The sequence below is a fragment of the Calonectris borealis genome, chromosome 3 (genome assembly GCF_964195595.1).
Source record: "Calonectris borealis chromosome 3, bCalBor7.hap1.2, whole genome shotgun sequence".
In the NCBI taxonomy this organism is placed as follows: Eukaryota; Metazoa; Chordata; class Aves; order Procellariiformes; family Procellariidae; genus Calonectris; species Calonectris borealis.
In genome coordinates this window covers 36132201-36151375 of record NC_134314.1, presented here as the reverse complement: position 1 = coordinate 36151375, position 19175 = coordinate 36132201, and the positions used below count along the sequence as shown (strand labels likewise).

The following is a 19175-nucleotide window of genomic DNA, read 5'->3' as shown; positions in this document are numbered from 1 at the left end:
GCATTTAACAGAACCATTGCCACTTTGATTAAAAAAAAAAAAAGAACCAAACGCTAAGCAGGTAACTGCCTTTTATATCATAATTTCGGTAATTACCATAGAAGTGGAAAAAATGGGTTTTGGTCCTCCTTAGCTTGATTAGAGTCAAACCCACTCCCAGGAGAATACTTGGACTACCCTAGCAGACCTAGCAGATAATTTTTTTATTACAGATGGACCACCGCACAACCAAAAATTCAAGACTATGAGACCAGAGGATATGCAGACCAAAATGAGCCTGAAACTGTAGCCTGGTTGTTAGTCTTGCCTTAGCACATTAGCCCAAGTCCCTGTTCCCAGAACAGTTCACATAGTTTACATTAAAAAACCCAAAGAATAAACCCAAATAATCTTTAGGAAAAGAACAACTGTGGTGTCTATATCCTGTTTTTTGATTTAGGCCTTACATTTGGTTGTAGGATTGCTGGTGAATTTGGATCTTCTTTGGCTACCAGGATGGGTGTCAGTCCTATAATCACTTCATCCCTGTGCTCCCCACCTCCTACAAGCCTGGCATCCAGCGCAGGCTGTTTATGCTGCCAGGATACACGGTGAATCCGGTGACATGCAAATCGGCAGGGAGCAGAGGGAATCCCGGCTGCAGCAGAGCCAGCGAAGTGGCACGGCATCAAGCACGCAGGGTGTCCTGTGTCCGAGGCAGCAAGGCACGGCTGAAAGGCTGTGGGTGCCAGAGCTAACTGGGCACACGTTAAAGCAGCTATAAGCCTACTTTCATTTGGGCAGCATTTAGTTTGGGATCGGCATCTAAATTCAGTTCTTTGTAGGTGTCCCATATATGCTCTAAGCTTCTGTTTGCGTTACTACAGATCCAGGGGTCAGCTCACTCACCCGTATAGAGGTGCGTGGTGCTATCTGCATGCCCTATGGCAGTTGAGACACGTGCATGAGGCTGGGAGGTATAACATGGACCTGTACCTTTCTGCAGGGGAAGCTTTCAGGATACCTCAGATGGCACAAGATGCCTCAGTGCAGGCAACTGAGTCAGTCCCTAGCCATCAGTCCCCTTGTCAGCACTGAGCCCTGTATGCTGGAGGCCGGAGGGCGATTCAGCTGAGACGCTGCCGCTAGCTTTGGTGTGAGCTGAATTGCCCACTGGGCTCCACTGACTGTGTTGACTAGATCGCAAGTCCCACCCTTTCGATTGCCTAAACATACTTCTTTAGTGTCATTTTAAGTGCTGTCAAGTAGCCTACCTAACTTCCAACTCCGTTATCAGAGGTTGCAGGTCTCTTTGGGTCCTCTGTCTTATCTGGCAGCCCTGTGCAGATGGCTTGAATGGCCCAGGGCATCTCAAATTGCACTACATACCTATGTGTCGACCACTGAACTGAACCATTTCTGTCCAGGGCAAACTGGTCTCTGATCTCATCAAGAACAAGTGCTGAAAAAGCACCTTTGTTATTAAAATATTCCAAAAGTGTATGTGTGCATGAAAGCACTCCTTTTGTGTGTCAATAAAATGCACTAAACAGGTTCTGTTATAAACCACTAAAACATGCTAAATGTTCTGTAATTCAAATTGCTTTTCTTCCTTTAATGGGACTGTCCAACCTTACTGCAACCTCACTGCTTAATATACTTGCCAGTGTCTGCAGTGAGCGCTGATTATCGACCTAACCAGCTTAGCGGCTGCATGTATTTATCTCACTCTCAGTAATGTGTTTACTAACCTTGCTCTGGCCCCCTGTGCTGTTCCAGTACCACGTCCTGCCAGCTCAGAGCCAACCAGCGGTCACTCTGCGTCCCGCGGGGCTGCGTCTCGGGCGCTCCGTGCCGGCTGCGTAAGAGTTGGTTTCTGGTTGGAGCCGCATTCCTGTATCAACCAGAAGACAAGACAGCAGCTACAGACAAACGGGGCTGGAGAGAAAGCAGGCTACAGACAAACGGGGCTGGAGGGAATTGCTTGGAGCTTGGGTCATGGAAGAATGGCCAAGAGACAGACAGTCATGTGGGTTCTCTGCCACAGACACTACGGACGTGTACCGGAGGGTGTCCTCTGCCTGCTTACCCCCTCGCTCTCGCAAAAGGGGACTGCTTGCTGAAGAGCCACCTTTGTGCCATTTGTCGCGGCTTAGCAAATACAAAATGCTTTTGCAGCTGCGTGTGAAGCAGGCATTAGCATCCATATGATCAACATGTTAGTATGCCGTAAAGAGGGCAACTAAGAAATTTAAAGCAAGTTAGAGTTCTTTTCAAAGTGCTTTTGAGTGATTTAGGCTTGAAATGAGTAACTTGAAAGCGCCCAAATCCTTAGTTAATAATTTACATGTGAATAAAGCTGAAGAAATGCCTGAGATTCCAGCTACTTCATTTGATTGCCTCATGTTTACACACTGTGGAGCTCTTTCAGGGAGTACAAGATGTTTGTCATTTGGGTTCCCTGGGATGTTGACATATTTTCCAAGGCTGATGGAATGCATTTGCATGTTTTGCCCTACAGAATTGTATGGGCCTAACTTGTTTTGACATCTACATGTGAGTTCCATATTAGCCTTTAGACTGCTATTCTGCTATTGTAAATGTTGCTTTTAGTTATTGAAAATGGCTTCCTTCCTGCCAGGCAGACAGCATTCAAGTTTTGCAATTGTGAGATTTTTTTTGTGTACGCATGGGGTTTTGAACTGTTCTTAGAAGATTAAGGAATGGTTTTCCTTTGAATACGCAGGATGCAGACAGAAGGCTCTGATGCTACTGGCTGGAAATCCTTCGAGAGAGAAAAATGCTCCTTCGTGGAGCATTTTTTAAAAGCATTTTTAAGTGAATGTGCAAATACATATTGCAGTTGATGCGATCCCCTAATCCAATCTGTTTCAGCAGTGGCGTTTTATTTTGCTCACATGACATAAGTTGCAGAATTTAGTCATTCAGCAGATGGGTCTAGCTAGGATTCCAGAACCTTATGAAAAGTATTCTCTTTTGTGAGATCAAAGTCTTCATCCATTATCTGAACAGAAAAAAGTCACATATGAAATTCAGCTGAGACACTGAAGTTGTCACTGTTAACATTTGTGTCTGTATTGCACACGACAGAAGATAAAACACATTTTCCTCTCAGAATTGTCATGGTTATAAGTATTTTCTTTAGGTCATGGTCCATGAGGTGTAGCTTCTAGTTTTGGTCTTGCAGAGTACGTGCAACATTATCTGGCCAATGGAGACAGAAAAGACTAGTTGGCCCTTCTGAATCTTTTTGTCCTATCCAAGTGCTCCTTACGTGTATACACAGTGGGATTCAGTTGCCTAAACGTATGTACCGACTGCCATTTTCAAAACTATAGGATAGCCGGCCTGGCCTCCAGCAGGGCACAGGTCCCTGGTAGGCATCGTGTTGGGGCTGCCAGCCCCATGCTTGGGTCCTCGACCGGATTCCATCCAGAAGAAAAAAACATTAAAAATTTCTCAAGGCCAGATTTTTTTTTTATATTCTGAAGTCCCCAAACTTGAGGATAAGTGTGCTTGGTAGGCCGGTTGGCAGAGGAAGTAAAATGACCATGTTCACATTGCCTTGAGGTATCCCTGGAAAACTGGGCTGCCTGCTTCACCCTCGCCAGAGTTCATCAAGTGGTGGCTAGGGCTTGGAGAGGGGGGAGCCCTCTCCCACATCCCTCCTCCCACAGCCGCAAGGAAAAGGAAATCCAAATCTTTGCCCTGTCTCCCTCTCCCAGCCCTTCTCACTTCCCTCTGCCCCTGCACTTCCCAGTGCAGAAATAAGTGGCCCCAGCATATGTTGGGAACCAAAGTTCAATTGTAGCTATACTGCTCAGAAATCTCTTGCCCCAGATCTGAAAATATGGTAGTTACTCTGGGTTCAGCATTAGCCTCACGTGGCTATGTTTTGAGGGCCCAGGCTAGTCTCTGTGCAAGGTGCTAAAATTGCACCTGTCTGACAGCTAAGCCAGCGTTTCGGTAGCCTCTAAGGCCATCCTGCACTGTGTCGTGCTCTGGAATCGGGAGTTTGCAGGGATTCCCATCCTCACGACATCTTGATCCAAAACACCAGACCTCAGCTCTGGGAAACTCATTTGATCCCGACTTTGTACCTTTGGTCCTACTCTAGCAGTATGTGCTACAGCCAGGTTCCAAATGTGAACGTTAATTTGCTAATAGGCGTGATTTGGGACATTGTTGCTTGAGAGGTAAATGAAGAGCCAATGAAAAGTATAAGATGAGCATATACGAGACGAAAAAGTCCTCCGTCCGTGTAATTTCTCTCTGTCTCTCTCTTTTGCAGACAGGACAGGATGGGTCATCCCCGAGACCTACACCCACCCGCATTCCTGTGTCAAAAGGTATGAAAGCAGGAAAGCCAGTAGTGGCAGCCCCAGGAGCAGGAAATGTGACAAAATTCGAGCCTCGGGCCGAGACTCAGTCTATGAAAATAGAACTGAAGAAATCTTCAGCCAGCAGCTCTGCCTCCCTGGGTGGGGGTCAGGGCTGATGGCGGTGGCTCAGGGGGTACGTTCTGCAGGTTTTACTGCTACCATGGAAGTCAGCCCCCTGTCCGTGTAGTTGCTCACGTTTGCCTATACTAACGGAGTCCTGCAGCTGTCGCTTACAACAAACTAATAAGCGTGTGCACTGACTACTTAAGTAACAACATCCTTTTGTTTTCTTCCTGAAGTCAAAAAAAAAAAAAGAAAAACGCCATCAAAAAAGCAGTTGTACGCCAGGATGATTTTCAGCCTAGGAAGTGAGAATGGGGCGACTGCACTAGGTTATTTATCTAGCCCAGGATTTCTTAATGATAGACTTGGTCACTTTTTAATAGATTGAAGGAAATTTGGTCACTTTTACTAGATTGTCTTCCACCTTAACGGATCACTTTCCACCTTCTCTACTGCAAGGGGCACTTGCCTTCCTGCCTGTGATCACATTTTTTGAGATGCCACGTTGCCTAGGGAAGCAGTGCCAGGAGACAGCGCACTTGGGGTCCTATTTTAATGATAGCTAGTACCTCAGGTGCGGGAGGGAGGGGAAGAGAGAAAGGATGGGCACCCTGTGACCAGCCTTCTCTCCAGGAGTCTCCCATCCAAATCCGCGTTTCTCAGTGGTGAGCTGCTTTCTCAAGGTGGTTACAAAATACAAGGGGGTAGGGAGGTTGCACAATGTTAGGCAGCAGCAGTAGTAAGCAGCAGCTTATTTCTTCCAGAGGGGGTTAACACTTGTGGACAGTACTTACAGCCGGGTCCCCGACTTACACACACTGGGTTACTGCCAGCTCAGGGGTCAGATGAAGGCAAGTGAGCCAAAAGGTGTTTAGTCCTTAAAAAAAGCTTGAGAAACATCGATCAATACAGTCCATCAATACAATCAATACAGTCCATTTGTGCTTGCTCCAAAGACCACTAAAGGCTATGTAGCAAGTCACTCCATTGACTTCACTCGTTTTCAGTTTTCCTGGCTGGATGCTATATTTAAACCTTAGTTGCCAAGCATCCTTATGTCTTAGAGGGGAAGTAAACACAGACTGCTGGTGGCAGAAATTGCTATCTAAAGGCACAGCTCAGGCACAGACTGTGAAAGAGATAGGGTTTGGTATGGAAGTTACTCTCAATTCTCAGTTGTTTGAAATATTTTGTCTTAAATACAGACTGCCTCACAATACCATGGCGATTCATAGTTTTCCTTCCCTCTTTGTGATTTCCTCATTTACATGTTTGCATTTTTAAGCATGTTTTAAGGAATTGTTCCAGCATGGAAATGGTGTGGATGCTGATGATTGTTATGATTTTTTATTTAATAACAGTAAAGTTATTAAAGGGCATTTCCATTAAGTGATCAATTTCCACAGAAAAAAGGCACAACCAAAAGAAATGGAGCCGAGCAGACTGATAAACGATGGTTTTAAAACTCGTATAATACCTCAACCACCACAGCAAGCTGTAAAGGACCCAGTGGTTAGGAATAGCTTTTAGAAGGCAAGGCACGAAGACAACCAATAAATAATAAATACAATTCACAGAAAAGAGAATGCACCAGTGGGTGATACATTAAATGGCTTTCTGTCTGGGAGAAGAGATTTGATGGAAGAATCTGCCACAGAAGGTCAGCAAAATTATATTCAGTCCAAGCAATGTTTAGTCTTCAGTCTGCACTTTGCTTTACTCTCCAATTTAAGATCCAGATATGGCCATTATCCCAGGGTAAAGCTGGCGTTTTATTATTCACGTGAAGGGCATTTTGTCTGTGGTGTAAAAGCTGCTGCCACATCAGAAAAGAAGTAGGTTTCAATTTTTACACGTGTAGCACCTGCAATACCTGTTAATTTTAAGGTTCTGGTTCCTATGACATCTGAAAATCAGATTTGTATTAGTAGCATTTTTCATAACACTCAATTCCCAGTATTTCAGCTAAAACTTGGAAAGTGGAATTAGCAAGCAATGTGAGTTACTATGCCAGAAATATAGCAGATCCTCTCAACTAATTGTTATCACTTAAAAGCCTCAATTTGTCAATAAATTGTTGCTGAGATCTTATTGTAACATAGCAGATGTTTGAAGAAAACACATTATTAAGAGCTTTTTGCTGGATATTCACTCTAAATACTGGCACTGAAGCAAGTCTTCAGGTCAAAACAGTCATTTAAATAATATTGCAAACATGAGCCCCAAGCTAATGTGGCTTGATACAGTGATGAACTACAGCTGCCTTAAGCCTTTCTTTTCAGATCCTTGTTTCAAAGAAACTTAGTGCCTTAGTTAACTGTTGCTATACCCAGGGCAATATTCTATGTGTGCCTGTGGTTGAAAAATTTGTTTGTTTTGCTTGAGATCCAAGAAACCAATTCACCTGAAGAAACAAGCCAGCCTTACAGTACCCGAAATCCAAGACACACAGATTAGCACGACTGAACCAGAACTGCGGGCACAAGCCGGGGATTACTCTTGTAGAGTCCGTAGGATTTCAGGAGACGGACTCGAGAAATTCCAGACAGGTCAGACCGAGGATCCTGTTATTTTTCCCAGGGGCAGCACAACAAAAAAGAACTTATGCTCCATAGCAGAAGCCCAAAGAGTTGGAATCAGGCAACTGGTTTAAACATTAGCTAAAAACAGGTATTTAGTTGTACTCATAATTTTTAACATCTCTTTTAATTGACCTGAGATTCTTGTTTCTTAAAGTTAGAAGAAGGGTAAGATGAAGAAAAAAGAAAGCCTATAGTTCAGAAGTCTTAAAAGTTGAAGCATAACTGTCTTTATTATATTGGAATTTCTTCTGAATCTGAAGACGGTTATGTTTAGTGATTACAGTAAGATTCTCCATTCAAGTTGGTCAGCTCCAGAAGGCAATTTAGACAACCAAGTCTAAAGACAGTGCCTAAGCCCCAGAGGCATCCTGAAGATCTTCCTGAAGTTCTTCCACTGCACTTTAGTCAGTGTTCCACTTGTGACTTAACCAGCACTGCAGCCTCTGAACCTAATCGAGATCCATAATCTAGCTATTCTTGTATATTTCCTCTAAGGGCTTTAAGTCAAGCCACAATTTCATGGTCACTTCAAGTCAGGATGTAACCCCACGCTGGAGTCAAAAGCTGCAGTCCTGTCTTTGTCATCTCCAGCCAAGAAAGTACTCACTTCCATGTGGTTGTCCCTTGAGCTGGCACAAGTGTTTGAACTTCACTGGGGAACTGATCTGAACTAAAAGGAATCTGGCAAAAAGCATAAAGGCTCGCTTTAACATACCTTAGTTCCAGGCTCTTGGGCCAGAAAAAGAAAGAAGGCAGGCGTAGGAAACCAGTGGCTGTTTTAAAGTGACTGGAATCATGAATGCCTCCTAGTAAATCAAATACCACACAAATGTAGAGGTAGTGCTGCTTATTTTAAAAAGCTTTTGATTGAAACCTTTCTTCAAAGGCAGGAGACGGGTCCCTCTTCTCACCAGTATCTGAGGAGACTCAAACCCGCATCAGCTCCAACTAGGTTCACCAATGGCACTGACAGACAGTTGAGGGGGAAGAAGGTGGCATTCTCATTCCCTCCTGTAAAGGCTGTGCTGTTCTGCCTGGAGGGCTTCAGTATTCACTGAGCAGAAAGAAAAGCGTGGTTGAGTGGTCAGGATATTGAACTAGGAGGAGGGAGCCCTCCCGGATTCTGGTCCCTGTCCCAAAGGCTGCCGTTGAGCCTGGCCTTCTGTGAAAAGAAGGCTTATGAGGTGAAGTGTCTGTGTTCATCCCTCCATCTGTCCTTCGTTGATGAATAACATTGAATACACCAACCAATTTCAACCAAATCTGACAAAGCAATAAGGGTCTCCAGAATAAGAAGTTCTTCCAGTTTAATGAAAAGGGCGACAGAGGAGAGGAGCGAGACCTTAGCAGCGCCCCACAGTGCGGAACAATGTAGCATGAGCTCACCTTCATACAAGATCAAAGAATGAACACAAAAGAGTGATGTCAGAAATACCACAAGGACAAGCTTTTTTCAGACCTCAGATTTTACTAGGCACCGAAGAATCAAACTCTGAGACACCAATCCATAGGAAAATATTAGGGCCTTTATTTACAGGGCTTCTTGTGTATTCTACATTACTGGATTACAATGGAGAAACCAAACCTTCCTCTGCCCAGGTGATCATCTAAAATGACTCATCCTCATGCTTTCTCTCTTACCTTTTTCTCTATATTGATTTTTTTTATGCAGTGGAACAGTCTCAGTAGTAAAATGCACTCAACTCAGAGTAATAATGATAGTTACAGTGCTTCATCAGGAACTGAGCTGGCTGAGAACCAATCTTTCTATTTTTGGTAGGATTCAATGTCAGCTGGAGAGATGCCCTGTTCTGGCTGACTGCGTGGCCGTATAAACAGTCGTGATAACTGGGAACATACGGCTTGGGGCAGCAGTAAGGTGGAGAGGCAGAAGAGCAGGGAAAGGGCCAACCCATTAATGAGCAGCACACCTGGACTGAGAAGGTGCACCCTCAGTTCTCTGGATGATCTCTGTGATTTTAAATCTAGTTCTAATAAGTTTTCCACTGTGTTCTCTAGATTAGATCCCATCACCTGAATTAGTTACATACGAGCATTGCCAATGTAGTCATTGGCAGAGCAGTACATTTGAGTAAGAGTGACTGAAAATGAGGGAGCACACAACTTCAGCCCTAATGCCTGGGGGATTTGTCTCGGATCAGTAAACATGCTAAGTAAATAATAGAAGAAAAACAGAGATTTTGATTTATTTGGCCCACCTTTTTTCTTTTCGTGACACCCATTAGTGTGATTTTTCAAAAAACAAGTAACACTTTGTGACTCTTCTGAATATGCCCATAGAGTATGCATGTTACCATATTTAAATCTCAAACCACTTACAGCACATAGTAATTAGCATCATTTGAGTAATCTCTAAAGTCACGTTAATATGTTGATTCATGCCAACTGGATGCCAAGTCATATGTTACCGCCTGAAATATGCTACACATGTTCTAAAATATGCCCAATATTTACATGAATTTTCAGTGATTCTGATCAGAAGTGGAAGAGCATGTCTTTAAAGAGAGTAAGCTACTGCCCTGCTGGGTTTCAGGTGCTTGGCATAAGCTGCAAGGGTCAGGACAATTTTCAGACCAATTATATGTTCCCATCACACATCAGTGGCAATATCATTGAGTCGGTTTGAAACCTGTAGTTTGCTGGCAGGAGTTTCTGTGAGCTCATCTTTCGAACTTGTTTTCATTTAGGGGACTGTTTTTCTCCCCTACGTCAGTGCGAGTTATCCTCTTTCCCTTAATTTTGCCTGAGCACTCTCAGGTGAAACTGCATGCAACGTTTCTCATTATAGATGATAACTTCACTTTTTTAATCTTTCTTACTACCTACACACTGCTCTTACTTGGCTTTTTGGAAGATGCAGTCAGGGTTAACTCCTCTCAGATGCAGAGCTATCAGCTCTGAGTGTCAGGTATGAATCACTCGGGTATGAATCGCTCTTCATCTCAAAAACTCTCTTCAACAGGATTTTAAAAATAGAAATACTGATGTATGATTCTTTTCCGTCACTTGGGCGTGCATTGTCTGTGGTACATACATTTTTGTATTATCTGGTGTTATTGTTTGTATATGTTGTAAGAAGAAATTAAACTTCCTATGTTAAACGTCAGTTGATGTGCTTTATTATATGAACTGGTATTTTTGATATGCCAGCTGTTTATGATGTGTTTCTCAGAGAAGTTCTGATTTACATCAGTGGGACTTGAAAGCAGAATTAGCAGTTTTACATTAACTTTGTTTTCTTTTCCTGTCATTAAAATAAATTGTTTTGTTTAAGTGAATTCATAGCTCCTTGAAATATTCACAGCTATAACCCTAGAAAAATTTATGTAATCATATCCTACAGATATAATCATATTCCTACAGAGGGTGGTCCAACAGAACTCTGATAAAATCTACTATAATTTTAGCTTAATAACTACTCAGACACCTCTTTTAGTAACTAGAGTGTGTGTGCGTGTGTGTGTGTATAATATATATATTTATATATATAAGCATTGCAAATACAAACAACCGATAGAGCATAGATATACGTGTGTGAGATATGAATGAATAAATGAATACTAGAAGTGGAAATTATTTGATTTTTTTATTATTTCTCCTACTCTTTTCTGCATAATTGCTGTATTTGGTCTGTAGGAGGAAGACTGATTCAGAAAACTACTGTAGTTTTGCTGTTCATTCAGTGACTGAGCCTTTACAAGGAGCATGATATTTTTCTGCTACCCATTTAGTTTTTAGAATTTTGTACGTAAACTCCGTATTAATATACAATGTGCGTAGTGAATATTAAGAACAAAATTGTTTCGTATAGAGTTCATGTGACTCCCATTGAAGTTAATGGGAGAGTTTGCCTGAGGTCACAATCTGATACTAAGTAAATGCAGCTTTTTACGTCATATTCCGCAAGAGCTTGAAGTTAGAGAACAGCACGGTTGTAAGGTAAAATCTTACTGTAGTTTGTGGTTCTTTCACATCCATTGCTCAAATTTGGTAGAACTGGTATACAAATATTGTTGAAAATCATTTGTTATTGATAAATTATATGGAAAAGAAATACTTTTTATTTGGAAAATTCTATTATTTCATTTGCCTTAACGTAAGTTCTTGATTGTTGCCTTAGCCCCGCTTTTCTGATTCACCATGTATGAAAAGCATCACTGGAATCTGCCATCTAGTGGCAAAGTTCTGGAATTAAAAGTACATGGAAAACATTTTGATTTTCTTTCCTCGTGTAATGTAACTTAATCAAACATCTTGAAAATATTAGTTAGGAAGCAGACAAAGGCAGAAGTCAATAAAAATGTAAAAGGGAATAAATACATGATTAGTGTCATTTCTTGGGTCGTGTAAATTTTGAAAAATCTTCAGACTATTAAGAGAGGAAGGAATCTTAAGAAAGAAAACAAATAATTTCCATTAAGAAAATGAGTATTTCTGAAGATATATTATTATATGTTTCTAGTTAGCATTGGTACAGTTACATTATTTGAAATGCATAAAATACACCTTTTCAGAGAAAAAGTCATTGATAGCTAAGTTCTTATATTTAAAAAGTTGCCTGTAGGAGCAGTGTATTTAGAGAGAAGAAGAGAAGACTAGGTCATTAGCATTTCAGGAGAGCCCAGAGATTAATCAAGATCAGGGATCTCCTACGTTACACACAGGGCAAAGTTAAACCCAGCCTTTCAAAGACAACGCCAACACTTAGTTTTGCATGCTGTGGCTGAAATTTATCCCTGTTAAAGTCAGTAGCAAAATTCAAGCACACTTGCTGAACAAAACCAGCGGAGGTTTCTAAGCCAAATTTCAATTAAAAATGAGAATAGACCTCATACCTCTTCCTCATCCCCATTGCAGAATTGCCAGCAGGTTTATGACGGGTTTGCTCAGCCAGGATACAAGAGACCCAACTCCAAGTCTTCCTCTACCTGATTCGGGTGTGGGACTGGAACCTTGGTGTTCCTGTGGTTTAATCCATTTGACTGTAGTATCCTTTTTCCCTATGGACAACCGAGTGATGGTCGTGACATTGAAGTGGATGCCAAGGGCTCCTGAGTCGTAGCCTGCTACTAATTTAGTTTCCCTTTGTAGCATTAGCCAGGACAGTTTTTATCAACCAGTGATGTGAGAGTAAGCCTGCGAGACATTTCCTAGAAGAAAAATGCTTTGCACTGCCGTTGTAATTGTTCTTCTTTAGAGTAACTTGTAAGTCATTTGCAGCTTCATAAACCCAAATGTTTTGCTATCTTTTCTTTTAGAGAGTGTCATCATTCACCAGTTACGCATGAACTCTAGATGAGTTACCGCCCCCACTATACGCTCTCTGTGTGCACTACCCTCCTTGCCAGTTGGATGGATCACTGTAGAAGCTCCCTACCATCAACACCAGGGTCACTTGTGCTACTGATTATTCGTGGAAGCATTTATTGCTTCCAATAGATTTTATATTTTTTTTCCTTGGTAGAGCTTTAAGAATGAAGGGCCTTGCTGATATTTTGAAAGTACATAGTCAGAGAGAGAGAAGCAGTCTTTCTGCCAGCTGAATTTCACTTTTATTTGCAAAGCCTAAGGCACGTGCTTGATTTTGTTTGATGTTTGCCATATAATTTATTTTTATAATACACTTTGTAAAGTAACTGTCCCGAAGTTGCAATTCCTGTTGTCCATGGCGCATTTATTTGTAGAATACACTGTCAAATTCACAATTTGATATTTTTGTAATAGAGAGTATGTAAAGAAAGAAAAATTTAACTTCAACAATGTTTTATGTTTAAATGGAAAAATATTCAGCACATTTTTTTGCCACCATGAGATTCTGTGAGTCTAAATACTCTGAAGTCTGCTGTATGGAATTTGTACTATTGCAGAATATTTCTTGCACTGTGTGATGGTTTGGCATAAATTTAAGTATTAAAGTCCAATGCCTTGAAATACAACCAGATTTACTCATTTTAAACAATGTAAGCCAGTTTTTAAAGCTGTGATTTTTTTCTATACAATGTATGTTTTTACTTCTGCCTGTACCGAAAAAGTTGATTTTCATTACACTGTAACTAATAAATTTTCACAACTATGCAAATGTAATCAAGTGTTTGAATTTTAACTCTAATTTCTTAAGGTTGACAGTACTCACATATGTATTTGTTTATAGGGACAGAATGTATGCCTTTGGAAGTTACTTTTTCTGACTCGTATTTTGCTGCTGTATCACAGCGATGTACATAGTAAAACTGATTCGGATGTTAAGATATAGGGAGGGATCTATCACCAAGCCCTTAATGACTTAATGGTTTCTAACCTTGCGCTTTCACTGCATTGGCAGAGACGTCCGATTGGTATGATCAGAATATTTAGTCCAGGACTAGTAGGACTGTATAGATGAGATGCCACGCACTCTGCCATACGCTGAAGGCACATTTTACATTGGTGGCTGTAGCTTTTCAAATAGCATCCAGAGAGTTCTGTGGCAGCTATACTTAATATTATTTCTGAATGAATTTTATGTAAAGCGGGATACAACCAGACCAGCAGGGTCTTTTTTTCTTATACATTTCATAATGAATTATTTTTAATCTAAGTCATTGGCACATATTTAAAATACTGCAGATTTTTTAATTGCAGAAGCTACTGGGAGAGACTATTTTTTGGAAGGGAAAACGGTGCTTCTTGCAGGAAATATGCTGTGGGACGCCAGAAAGAGTGCATTAACTCAGTATCCCATGGAGATGAATAGGCCAGTTCATTTTTGAAGCTGTAATAACGCACTGCTATGTAGTCAATTTGATCTTCGTGGTTTAGTTTGCTTGCCAGCCATAGGAGCTGTTTTTTTCTTCTAGATATGAGTTCTGCAGCAAATGCTGACATTGTAGAGAGGCAGGATATTCTGGGACCTGTATAAACTTTCTTGGAGTTGATTGGCATTGTAAAGAGTTTGCTAACAAAGCTATACTGAGTAATCAAAATAAATGCTGCTTATCCTGAGTAATTTTGTTGGCATATCTTGTACTTCAGCTTGTACACCAAGTTTTTTAAGGAGTGTTTTTTTTTTCTTATGGCAGACAATGTGTGCCAATAACATAGCTGTGTCTGTAGATCATGTTTTAGAGTGAGTCGAGAAGAATTCCAGCTTTCAGAGAGTAATACAGCTGAGGTGAATAAAGTTTAGTGTGTGCCACATTTCAGTTTACTGCGCAGTAGAACGAACATTGTAATGAACCAGATCTTCTATTTTCAAAGCATTACTTGGGAATCAAAACCTATCCGTGTTAGGAACTACATTGAGCTCATCTGGAATGAAATTGCCAGCTATTTGAAAGTGACAGTGACAGGCCTGAAGTAAACTTCAGCTTTTAAATATAAGTAAGATATAAGTAAAATCTTATTCTGAAGTTCAGTCTAGATTTAAAAGGTCCCGACCAAAGTAGAAAATATTTTTCCTTGTCTAGTTTTTAATATAAAGCCGATTCAGTATGAGCGTATGTATAAGTTGTCCCCTTTTGTTTTATAATTTATAAACAAATACATAAACATTTATGGTTTCGCAAATACATTAAGTTTTTAAGCTTTAAAAAAATAAAGGTTTGTTTAAAGCATAAATACAGTCGTGGTGTATTTGAAATCATTTAGATTTTAAAATATTTTAGATGAACTGCAGCACTTTTGGAGACTGGTAACACTGGTTATAAAAGATCCTACACTATTTCATCGCTGATAATGGTTTATGCAGGTAGAATAATAAGTTCTGATCTGACACCTGACCAGCAGTTAAAGTATTTCACAGAAATGCCCGGAGGGTAAAACTCACGTGTGCAAAACGTGTATTTCATCATCAATGCGTTTATGTTCCTGGTCAATTTTTTACATGACCTAATTTGGATTTGAATCTAAAACAAGTAAAGAAAGTGCATTAGTCACATAATTAGTCTATATTTTGGGGACACTCGGGAAGAAATCTATTAATATAGACTAAAGATGTGATTAATTTCTACAAGTATTGTCATTTTAAAGGAGTAATTAGAAAGTGCTTTCAGATGAAGACAATGTAGAGGCTATCTTGGGCTATAGATATCAGTAGCTTTTTAGCAATTGAAAAGCAGTGAAAGATCTACTTTTCTCTTCAAGGTCTTGTACTGTCTAAAGAGGATTGAAAGACCTGTGTTAGTATAATTACAGGTAATAATAGATGTTTCAATCTATTAAAAAGATCTCAAATACTTTGATTTCTAGAGAAAAACTCTACAGCCAGTGAGTTTTTCCTTTTGCCTCATTGTGAAACATAATTGGACCAAAGAGGAAACAAAACCGCCCGTTTTGTAGAACCATCTCTAATGAATATAACAAGGTATCAAATGGAGGTTACTGCCCTGAATGTTCCACCTCCTACTGTGAATCACTGGGTTTTATCTCTTCTTCTGAACAGTAACTTTTAAGTTGAAAACTTCGTATTTAATGCTTTAAGTTATGTAGATTTGCTCCCTGAAATAATCTACTTGGCAGTCAATGGATTTTATTTGCCTTGTCTGTTCTAAATATTAGTGGGTTTAACAGCGTAAGGTTTTACTACTTTAGATTTTATTTTAAAAAGCATTAATTATTTACATCTTTCCTATAAATAAGTGGACAGTGTGATAGGATAAGTGCCAGAAGACGACCATTTTTGGGGCTTAATGGAATACAATTAAAAAGTAAATGCCAACCGGTGATCTTTTAAATTAACTACAATACATGCATTTTTGTACAATTTTAAGGCTCATTTTATACCCCTGAAATCAGACTTCAGTTTTCAAATTAAAATTTTGTAATTTTAGCATTTATGCTTAAGTAGTGACACATATTTGTTTGTTCCTTGCCTTAAAGGTTAATAAATGCAACACACTGAGGCCTTGACTATGTAAGATGTCTGTGTATCAGTCATTGCTAAGTGAATGCCTAATAAATCAGCTTGCCATTCCACATATTAAAAAGGAACATTATAAATGTATGTTTTTATAAGTATCTTTCTTTTTTTTTTCTGTGTTTGTCTTATAACTGCACACAAACCAATCTGAAGTGCACTACATTGCACAGCACCTCATTGTAAAATTTCATGAGCGTGAAATTCGTTGGTTGCACTTGCCTGGATATAAATGCATTTGCCTTCATGTAAAACTGTGGAATAATATCCAACCAAGACCTTAGCTTACCAGTGAAAAAGTAAAACCAATACATTGAAGTATTTATGCTGATATTCTTTATTTCTCTGAAGAATGGAAGTAAGATATACCCTGTGATTGCATCCAGTTATGCTACTGAGGACATAATTATTTTGATAAAAAGAAAACTCATGCTTCTAATTAACTTAGTTGTTACAGTGCAAAGTGTATGTGTAGGCCAAGCTTACAGACAAACTTATGGCCTTAGATACAACTAGGTTGAAAAGAGAGATCTATAACTGGTTAATAACAGGATCTGATCTGTATGGTACGTTAAATAGTTTTTCCGATTCACATCATGCAGAACAGTAAGCAGAGATCAGTTCAGACACCTCACTTCCACTGTTGCTTTGTCGATATGGCAGTACGTATCCTCGCACCAGGACTCGGCCATGAGGATGTATACCACACCACACCACACATTACATTTGTCCAGTTCAAAATCGGACAGCAGCTGATTCCACTGGGGTGGAAAGGAGGAAGTTCTCCTGTTCCTTCCTTTTTCCACATGTCCCAGATTTATCCTGGGCTTTTGTGGCTATGGCTATATTAGCACGTCATTTGATACAAATGGAGCAGATCAGCACATAAAAGTTCTGGGGCTCTTCCCATCTCCATAATTTGAGGTTTTCCTGGACTGGATTTAGTCTGCCCCTAGGTGAAATGTCTCCCCTGCAGGTCATTTTGAAACTTTTTGAAGGAAAACTTTCACATCAACCTGTGTTTACTTAACTGAGGGCCTCTCTGCACAATCCTCTAGGAAGCGCCCCACTGTTCTTCTGCCCGTTTCACACAAACGATAGCACTACATCAGCGATCCATCACCGTGGCCCACAGCATCACTACTGTGGCTACTCCCCAACAGCTGACAGAGCCCGTGCCCAGTTTAACCATTGCAGAACGGATTCCCACACAAATTTAATGTGCCCTTTCTTGCCAGTCCTCTCACACCTGGCAGCATGAGATTCCCAACTTCCCGATATCGCCCCTCTGTCATCCTGCTGCCAGAGAAATTTCTTGCCATCTCACAGCACAGGTTTACAAGCAGTCTCGTTCCCTTGGGATCCCAGGTTGCACCTCACTGGATTTTCTGTGAGGCTGCAAGAGTAAAAGTTACTATAGCTGAAGCTGGTAATTGAAAACAAAAGATAATAAAGAAAAGGGTGACAATAGGGACAAGGGGCTCAGCTAGGGGGAATGACAGCAAAAGGTAGGGCCCACAAGATAATGGAAAGGATAAATCAGGAATGAGATACAGCTTTAGCACAGATGCCATAAGGAATATGATTAATTTTTGAACCCCTAAATTATTTAGGCACCAAAGTAATTCTTAAATTTTAGATGCTTAAATGTCCAAATTTCCTATGCTGTGAAGAGAGCTCTTCTGAGTCTCCACAGACAGACCACATTTGCATAAGTCATTCGCTCCCCCCACTGGTCTTTGTTGATACTTTCGGTTCTTCAGAGAACTAAAAGGCATTTATTTTAGAGAAACTGTTCCACGTTCCACAGGCAGCTAAAAGGTCTTAGACTGGATTACATGCTTATAAAATTATTTAATTAGTTTAAATTATTTTTTCCTAAAATACACAAATATATTTCCTAAAATACATAAGTACTTGCTGAAAGTGGATTTTGGCTACGCTCTCTCTATATAGTAAGGACTACAGCATTCTCACAAAACAAACTTTAATGTAAAAACGTAAATTGGCTTGAGCAATGCCTGACAAAGCAGGTATTCTGGGATACAAAGACATACTCCCACACTGCTTTCCACAAGGTGACTATTTAATGAATTGGATAGAAGCTGTATTAGCTCCTAAGGGAAATAAAAAATAACAACTCTGACAGCAACGTCCTTATCTGCATTCAATGCACTCCCAATTCACTCACACACCTCCTGACAACAGAGCAGGAATATAGCGCAAAACTCCCAGAAGTGATGGTTAGTATGAATGGCTTAAGACAAGCTCTTACAACTTTGCCGAGAGATGACCTGTATTATCACATCTCTACATTGGCACTGATGCTGTTCCCGATTATAAGAGCAGGAAGCTTCAGTTAACTTCTCCATTTGCAATCCAACCGATGCTGCGTTGTTCCAGCAGCCCTCTTGTGATGCAGGGGGAAGACGAGGGGTGCGGGGGCTCCTCCTGCAGCACTGAGTGGGGGTGACAAGGCTGCAGGCCCGGGGCTTCTCCGCTCAGAGGTGGCGGCCGCCGGCCGGGCTGGCCTCGCCCCGGCCCCGGGGCCCGGGGAGCCAGAGCACGGCAGCAGCGGCAGGAGTAGCAGGGCTTTGCGGCCAGGACCCTCCCGGGAGCACAGAGGGGCCTGTGGGCCGGCTGGGACCTACCTGCCCCGCCAGACCCTGCGCCGCCGGAAGAGGGCGAGGCAGCTAGAAAGTGACGCAGCGCTTTCCGCAGCGCGGCAGGCCTGACGGCACTTGCGCCGCCCGCCCGCGTTCTCGGCGCGGGGGCGGGCTGCAGGGCAGGGCAGGGCAGGGCAGGGCAGGGCAGGGCAGGGCTCAGCCCCTCCGCAGCACCGGCTCCCCGGGGTGCAGCGAAGCGCTGAGTGGCAGGAGCCGGAAGCCCTTCCGGCCGCGCGCCGAGCGCCACTGCGCATGCGCGCTGTGACCCCGCCCTTCCGCCTCGGGCCGGCGGAAGGCGGCGAAGCGCGCAGGCGCAGCTCGCCCTCCCCCCGCGCCCGTGCGCCCCGTTTCCGCGCACGCGCAGCTCCGCCGCGGCCGTTCTCTCGCCACCGGGAAAGGTGGGGCGTGGCCAGTGGCGCGTCATCAGCCGCGCGCCTTGCTGAGCTCGCCAGGCGCGCGCTCGCCGCCTCCCTTCTGCCGCGGCTGAGCGCGCAGGCGCGGTGGCCTCCGGTCACGCGCGGGGCGGGGGGCCGTGACGCGGGGTTGCTGGTGTCTCCGGCGGCGCCGG

General features: G+C 42.0%; 1 protein-coding gene and 1 long non-coding RNA gene across 5 annotated transcripts in view; one reads left to right on the top strand and one right to left on the bottom strand.

Moving 5' to 3' along the window:
- Positions 1–13121, top strand: part of FILIP1 (filamin A interacting protein 1) — a 113116-nt gene extending 99995 nt beyond the window's left edge. For 2 of the 4 annotated variants that reach the window (XM_075145335.1, XM_075145334.1), the window contains exon 3: positions 4292–5018. In XM_075145335.1, coding sequence (XP_075001436.1) covers positions 4292–4498 — 207 coding nt within the window. In that variant the 3' untranslated portion in view covers positions 4499–5018. Of the gene's footprint in view, positions 1–4291; positions 5085–12306 lie in introns of those variants that run through there. The other 2 variants (XM_075145333.1, XM_075145332.1) reach the window with 2 other exon arrangements.
- LOC142080251 (uncharacterized) lies at positions 1830–18985 on the bottom strand. Its single transcript, XR_012672908.1, has 3 exons — positions 17191–18985; positions 11884–12048; positions 1830–1873 (listed from the first exon to the last, which is right to left on the bottom strand). It is a non-coding gene; the product is annotated as an uncharacterized LOC142080251 (long non-coding RNA).
- Between the last annotated feature and the right edge of the window lie 190 nt (positions 18986–19175).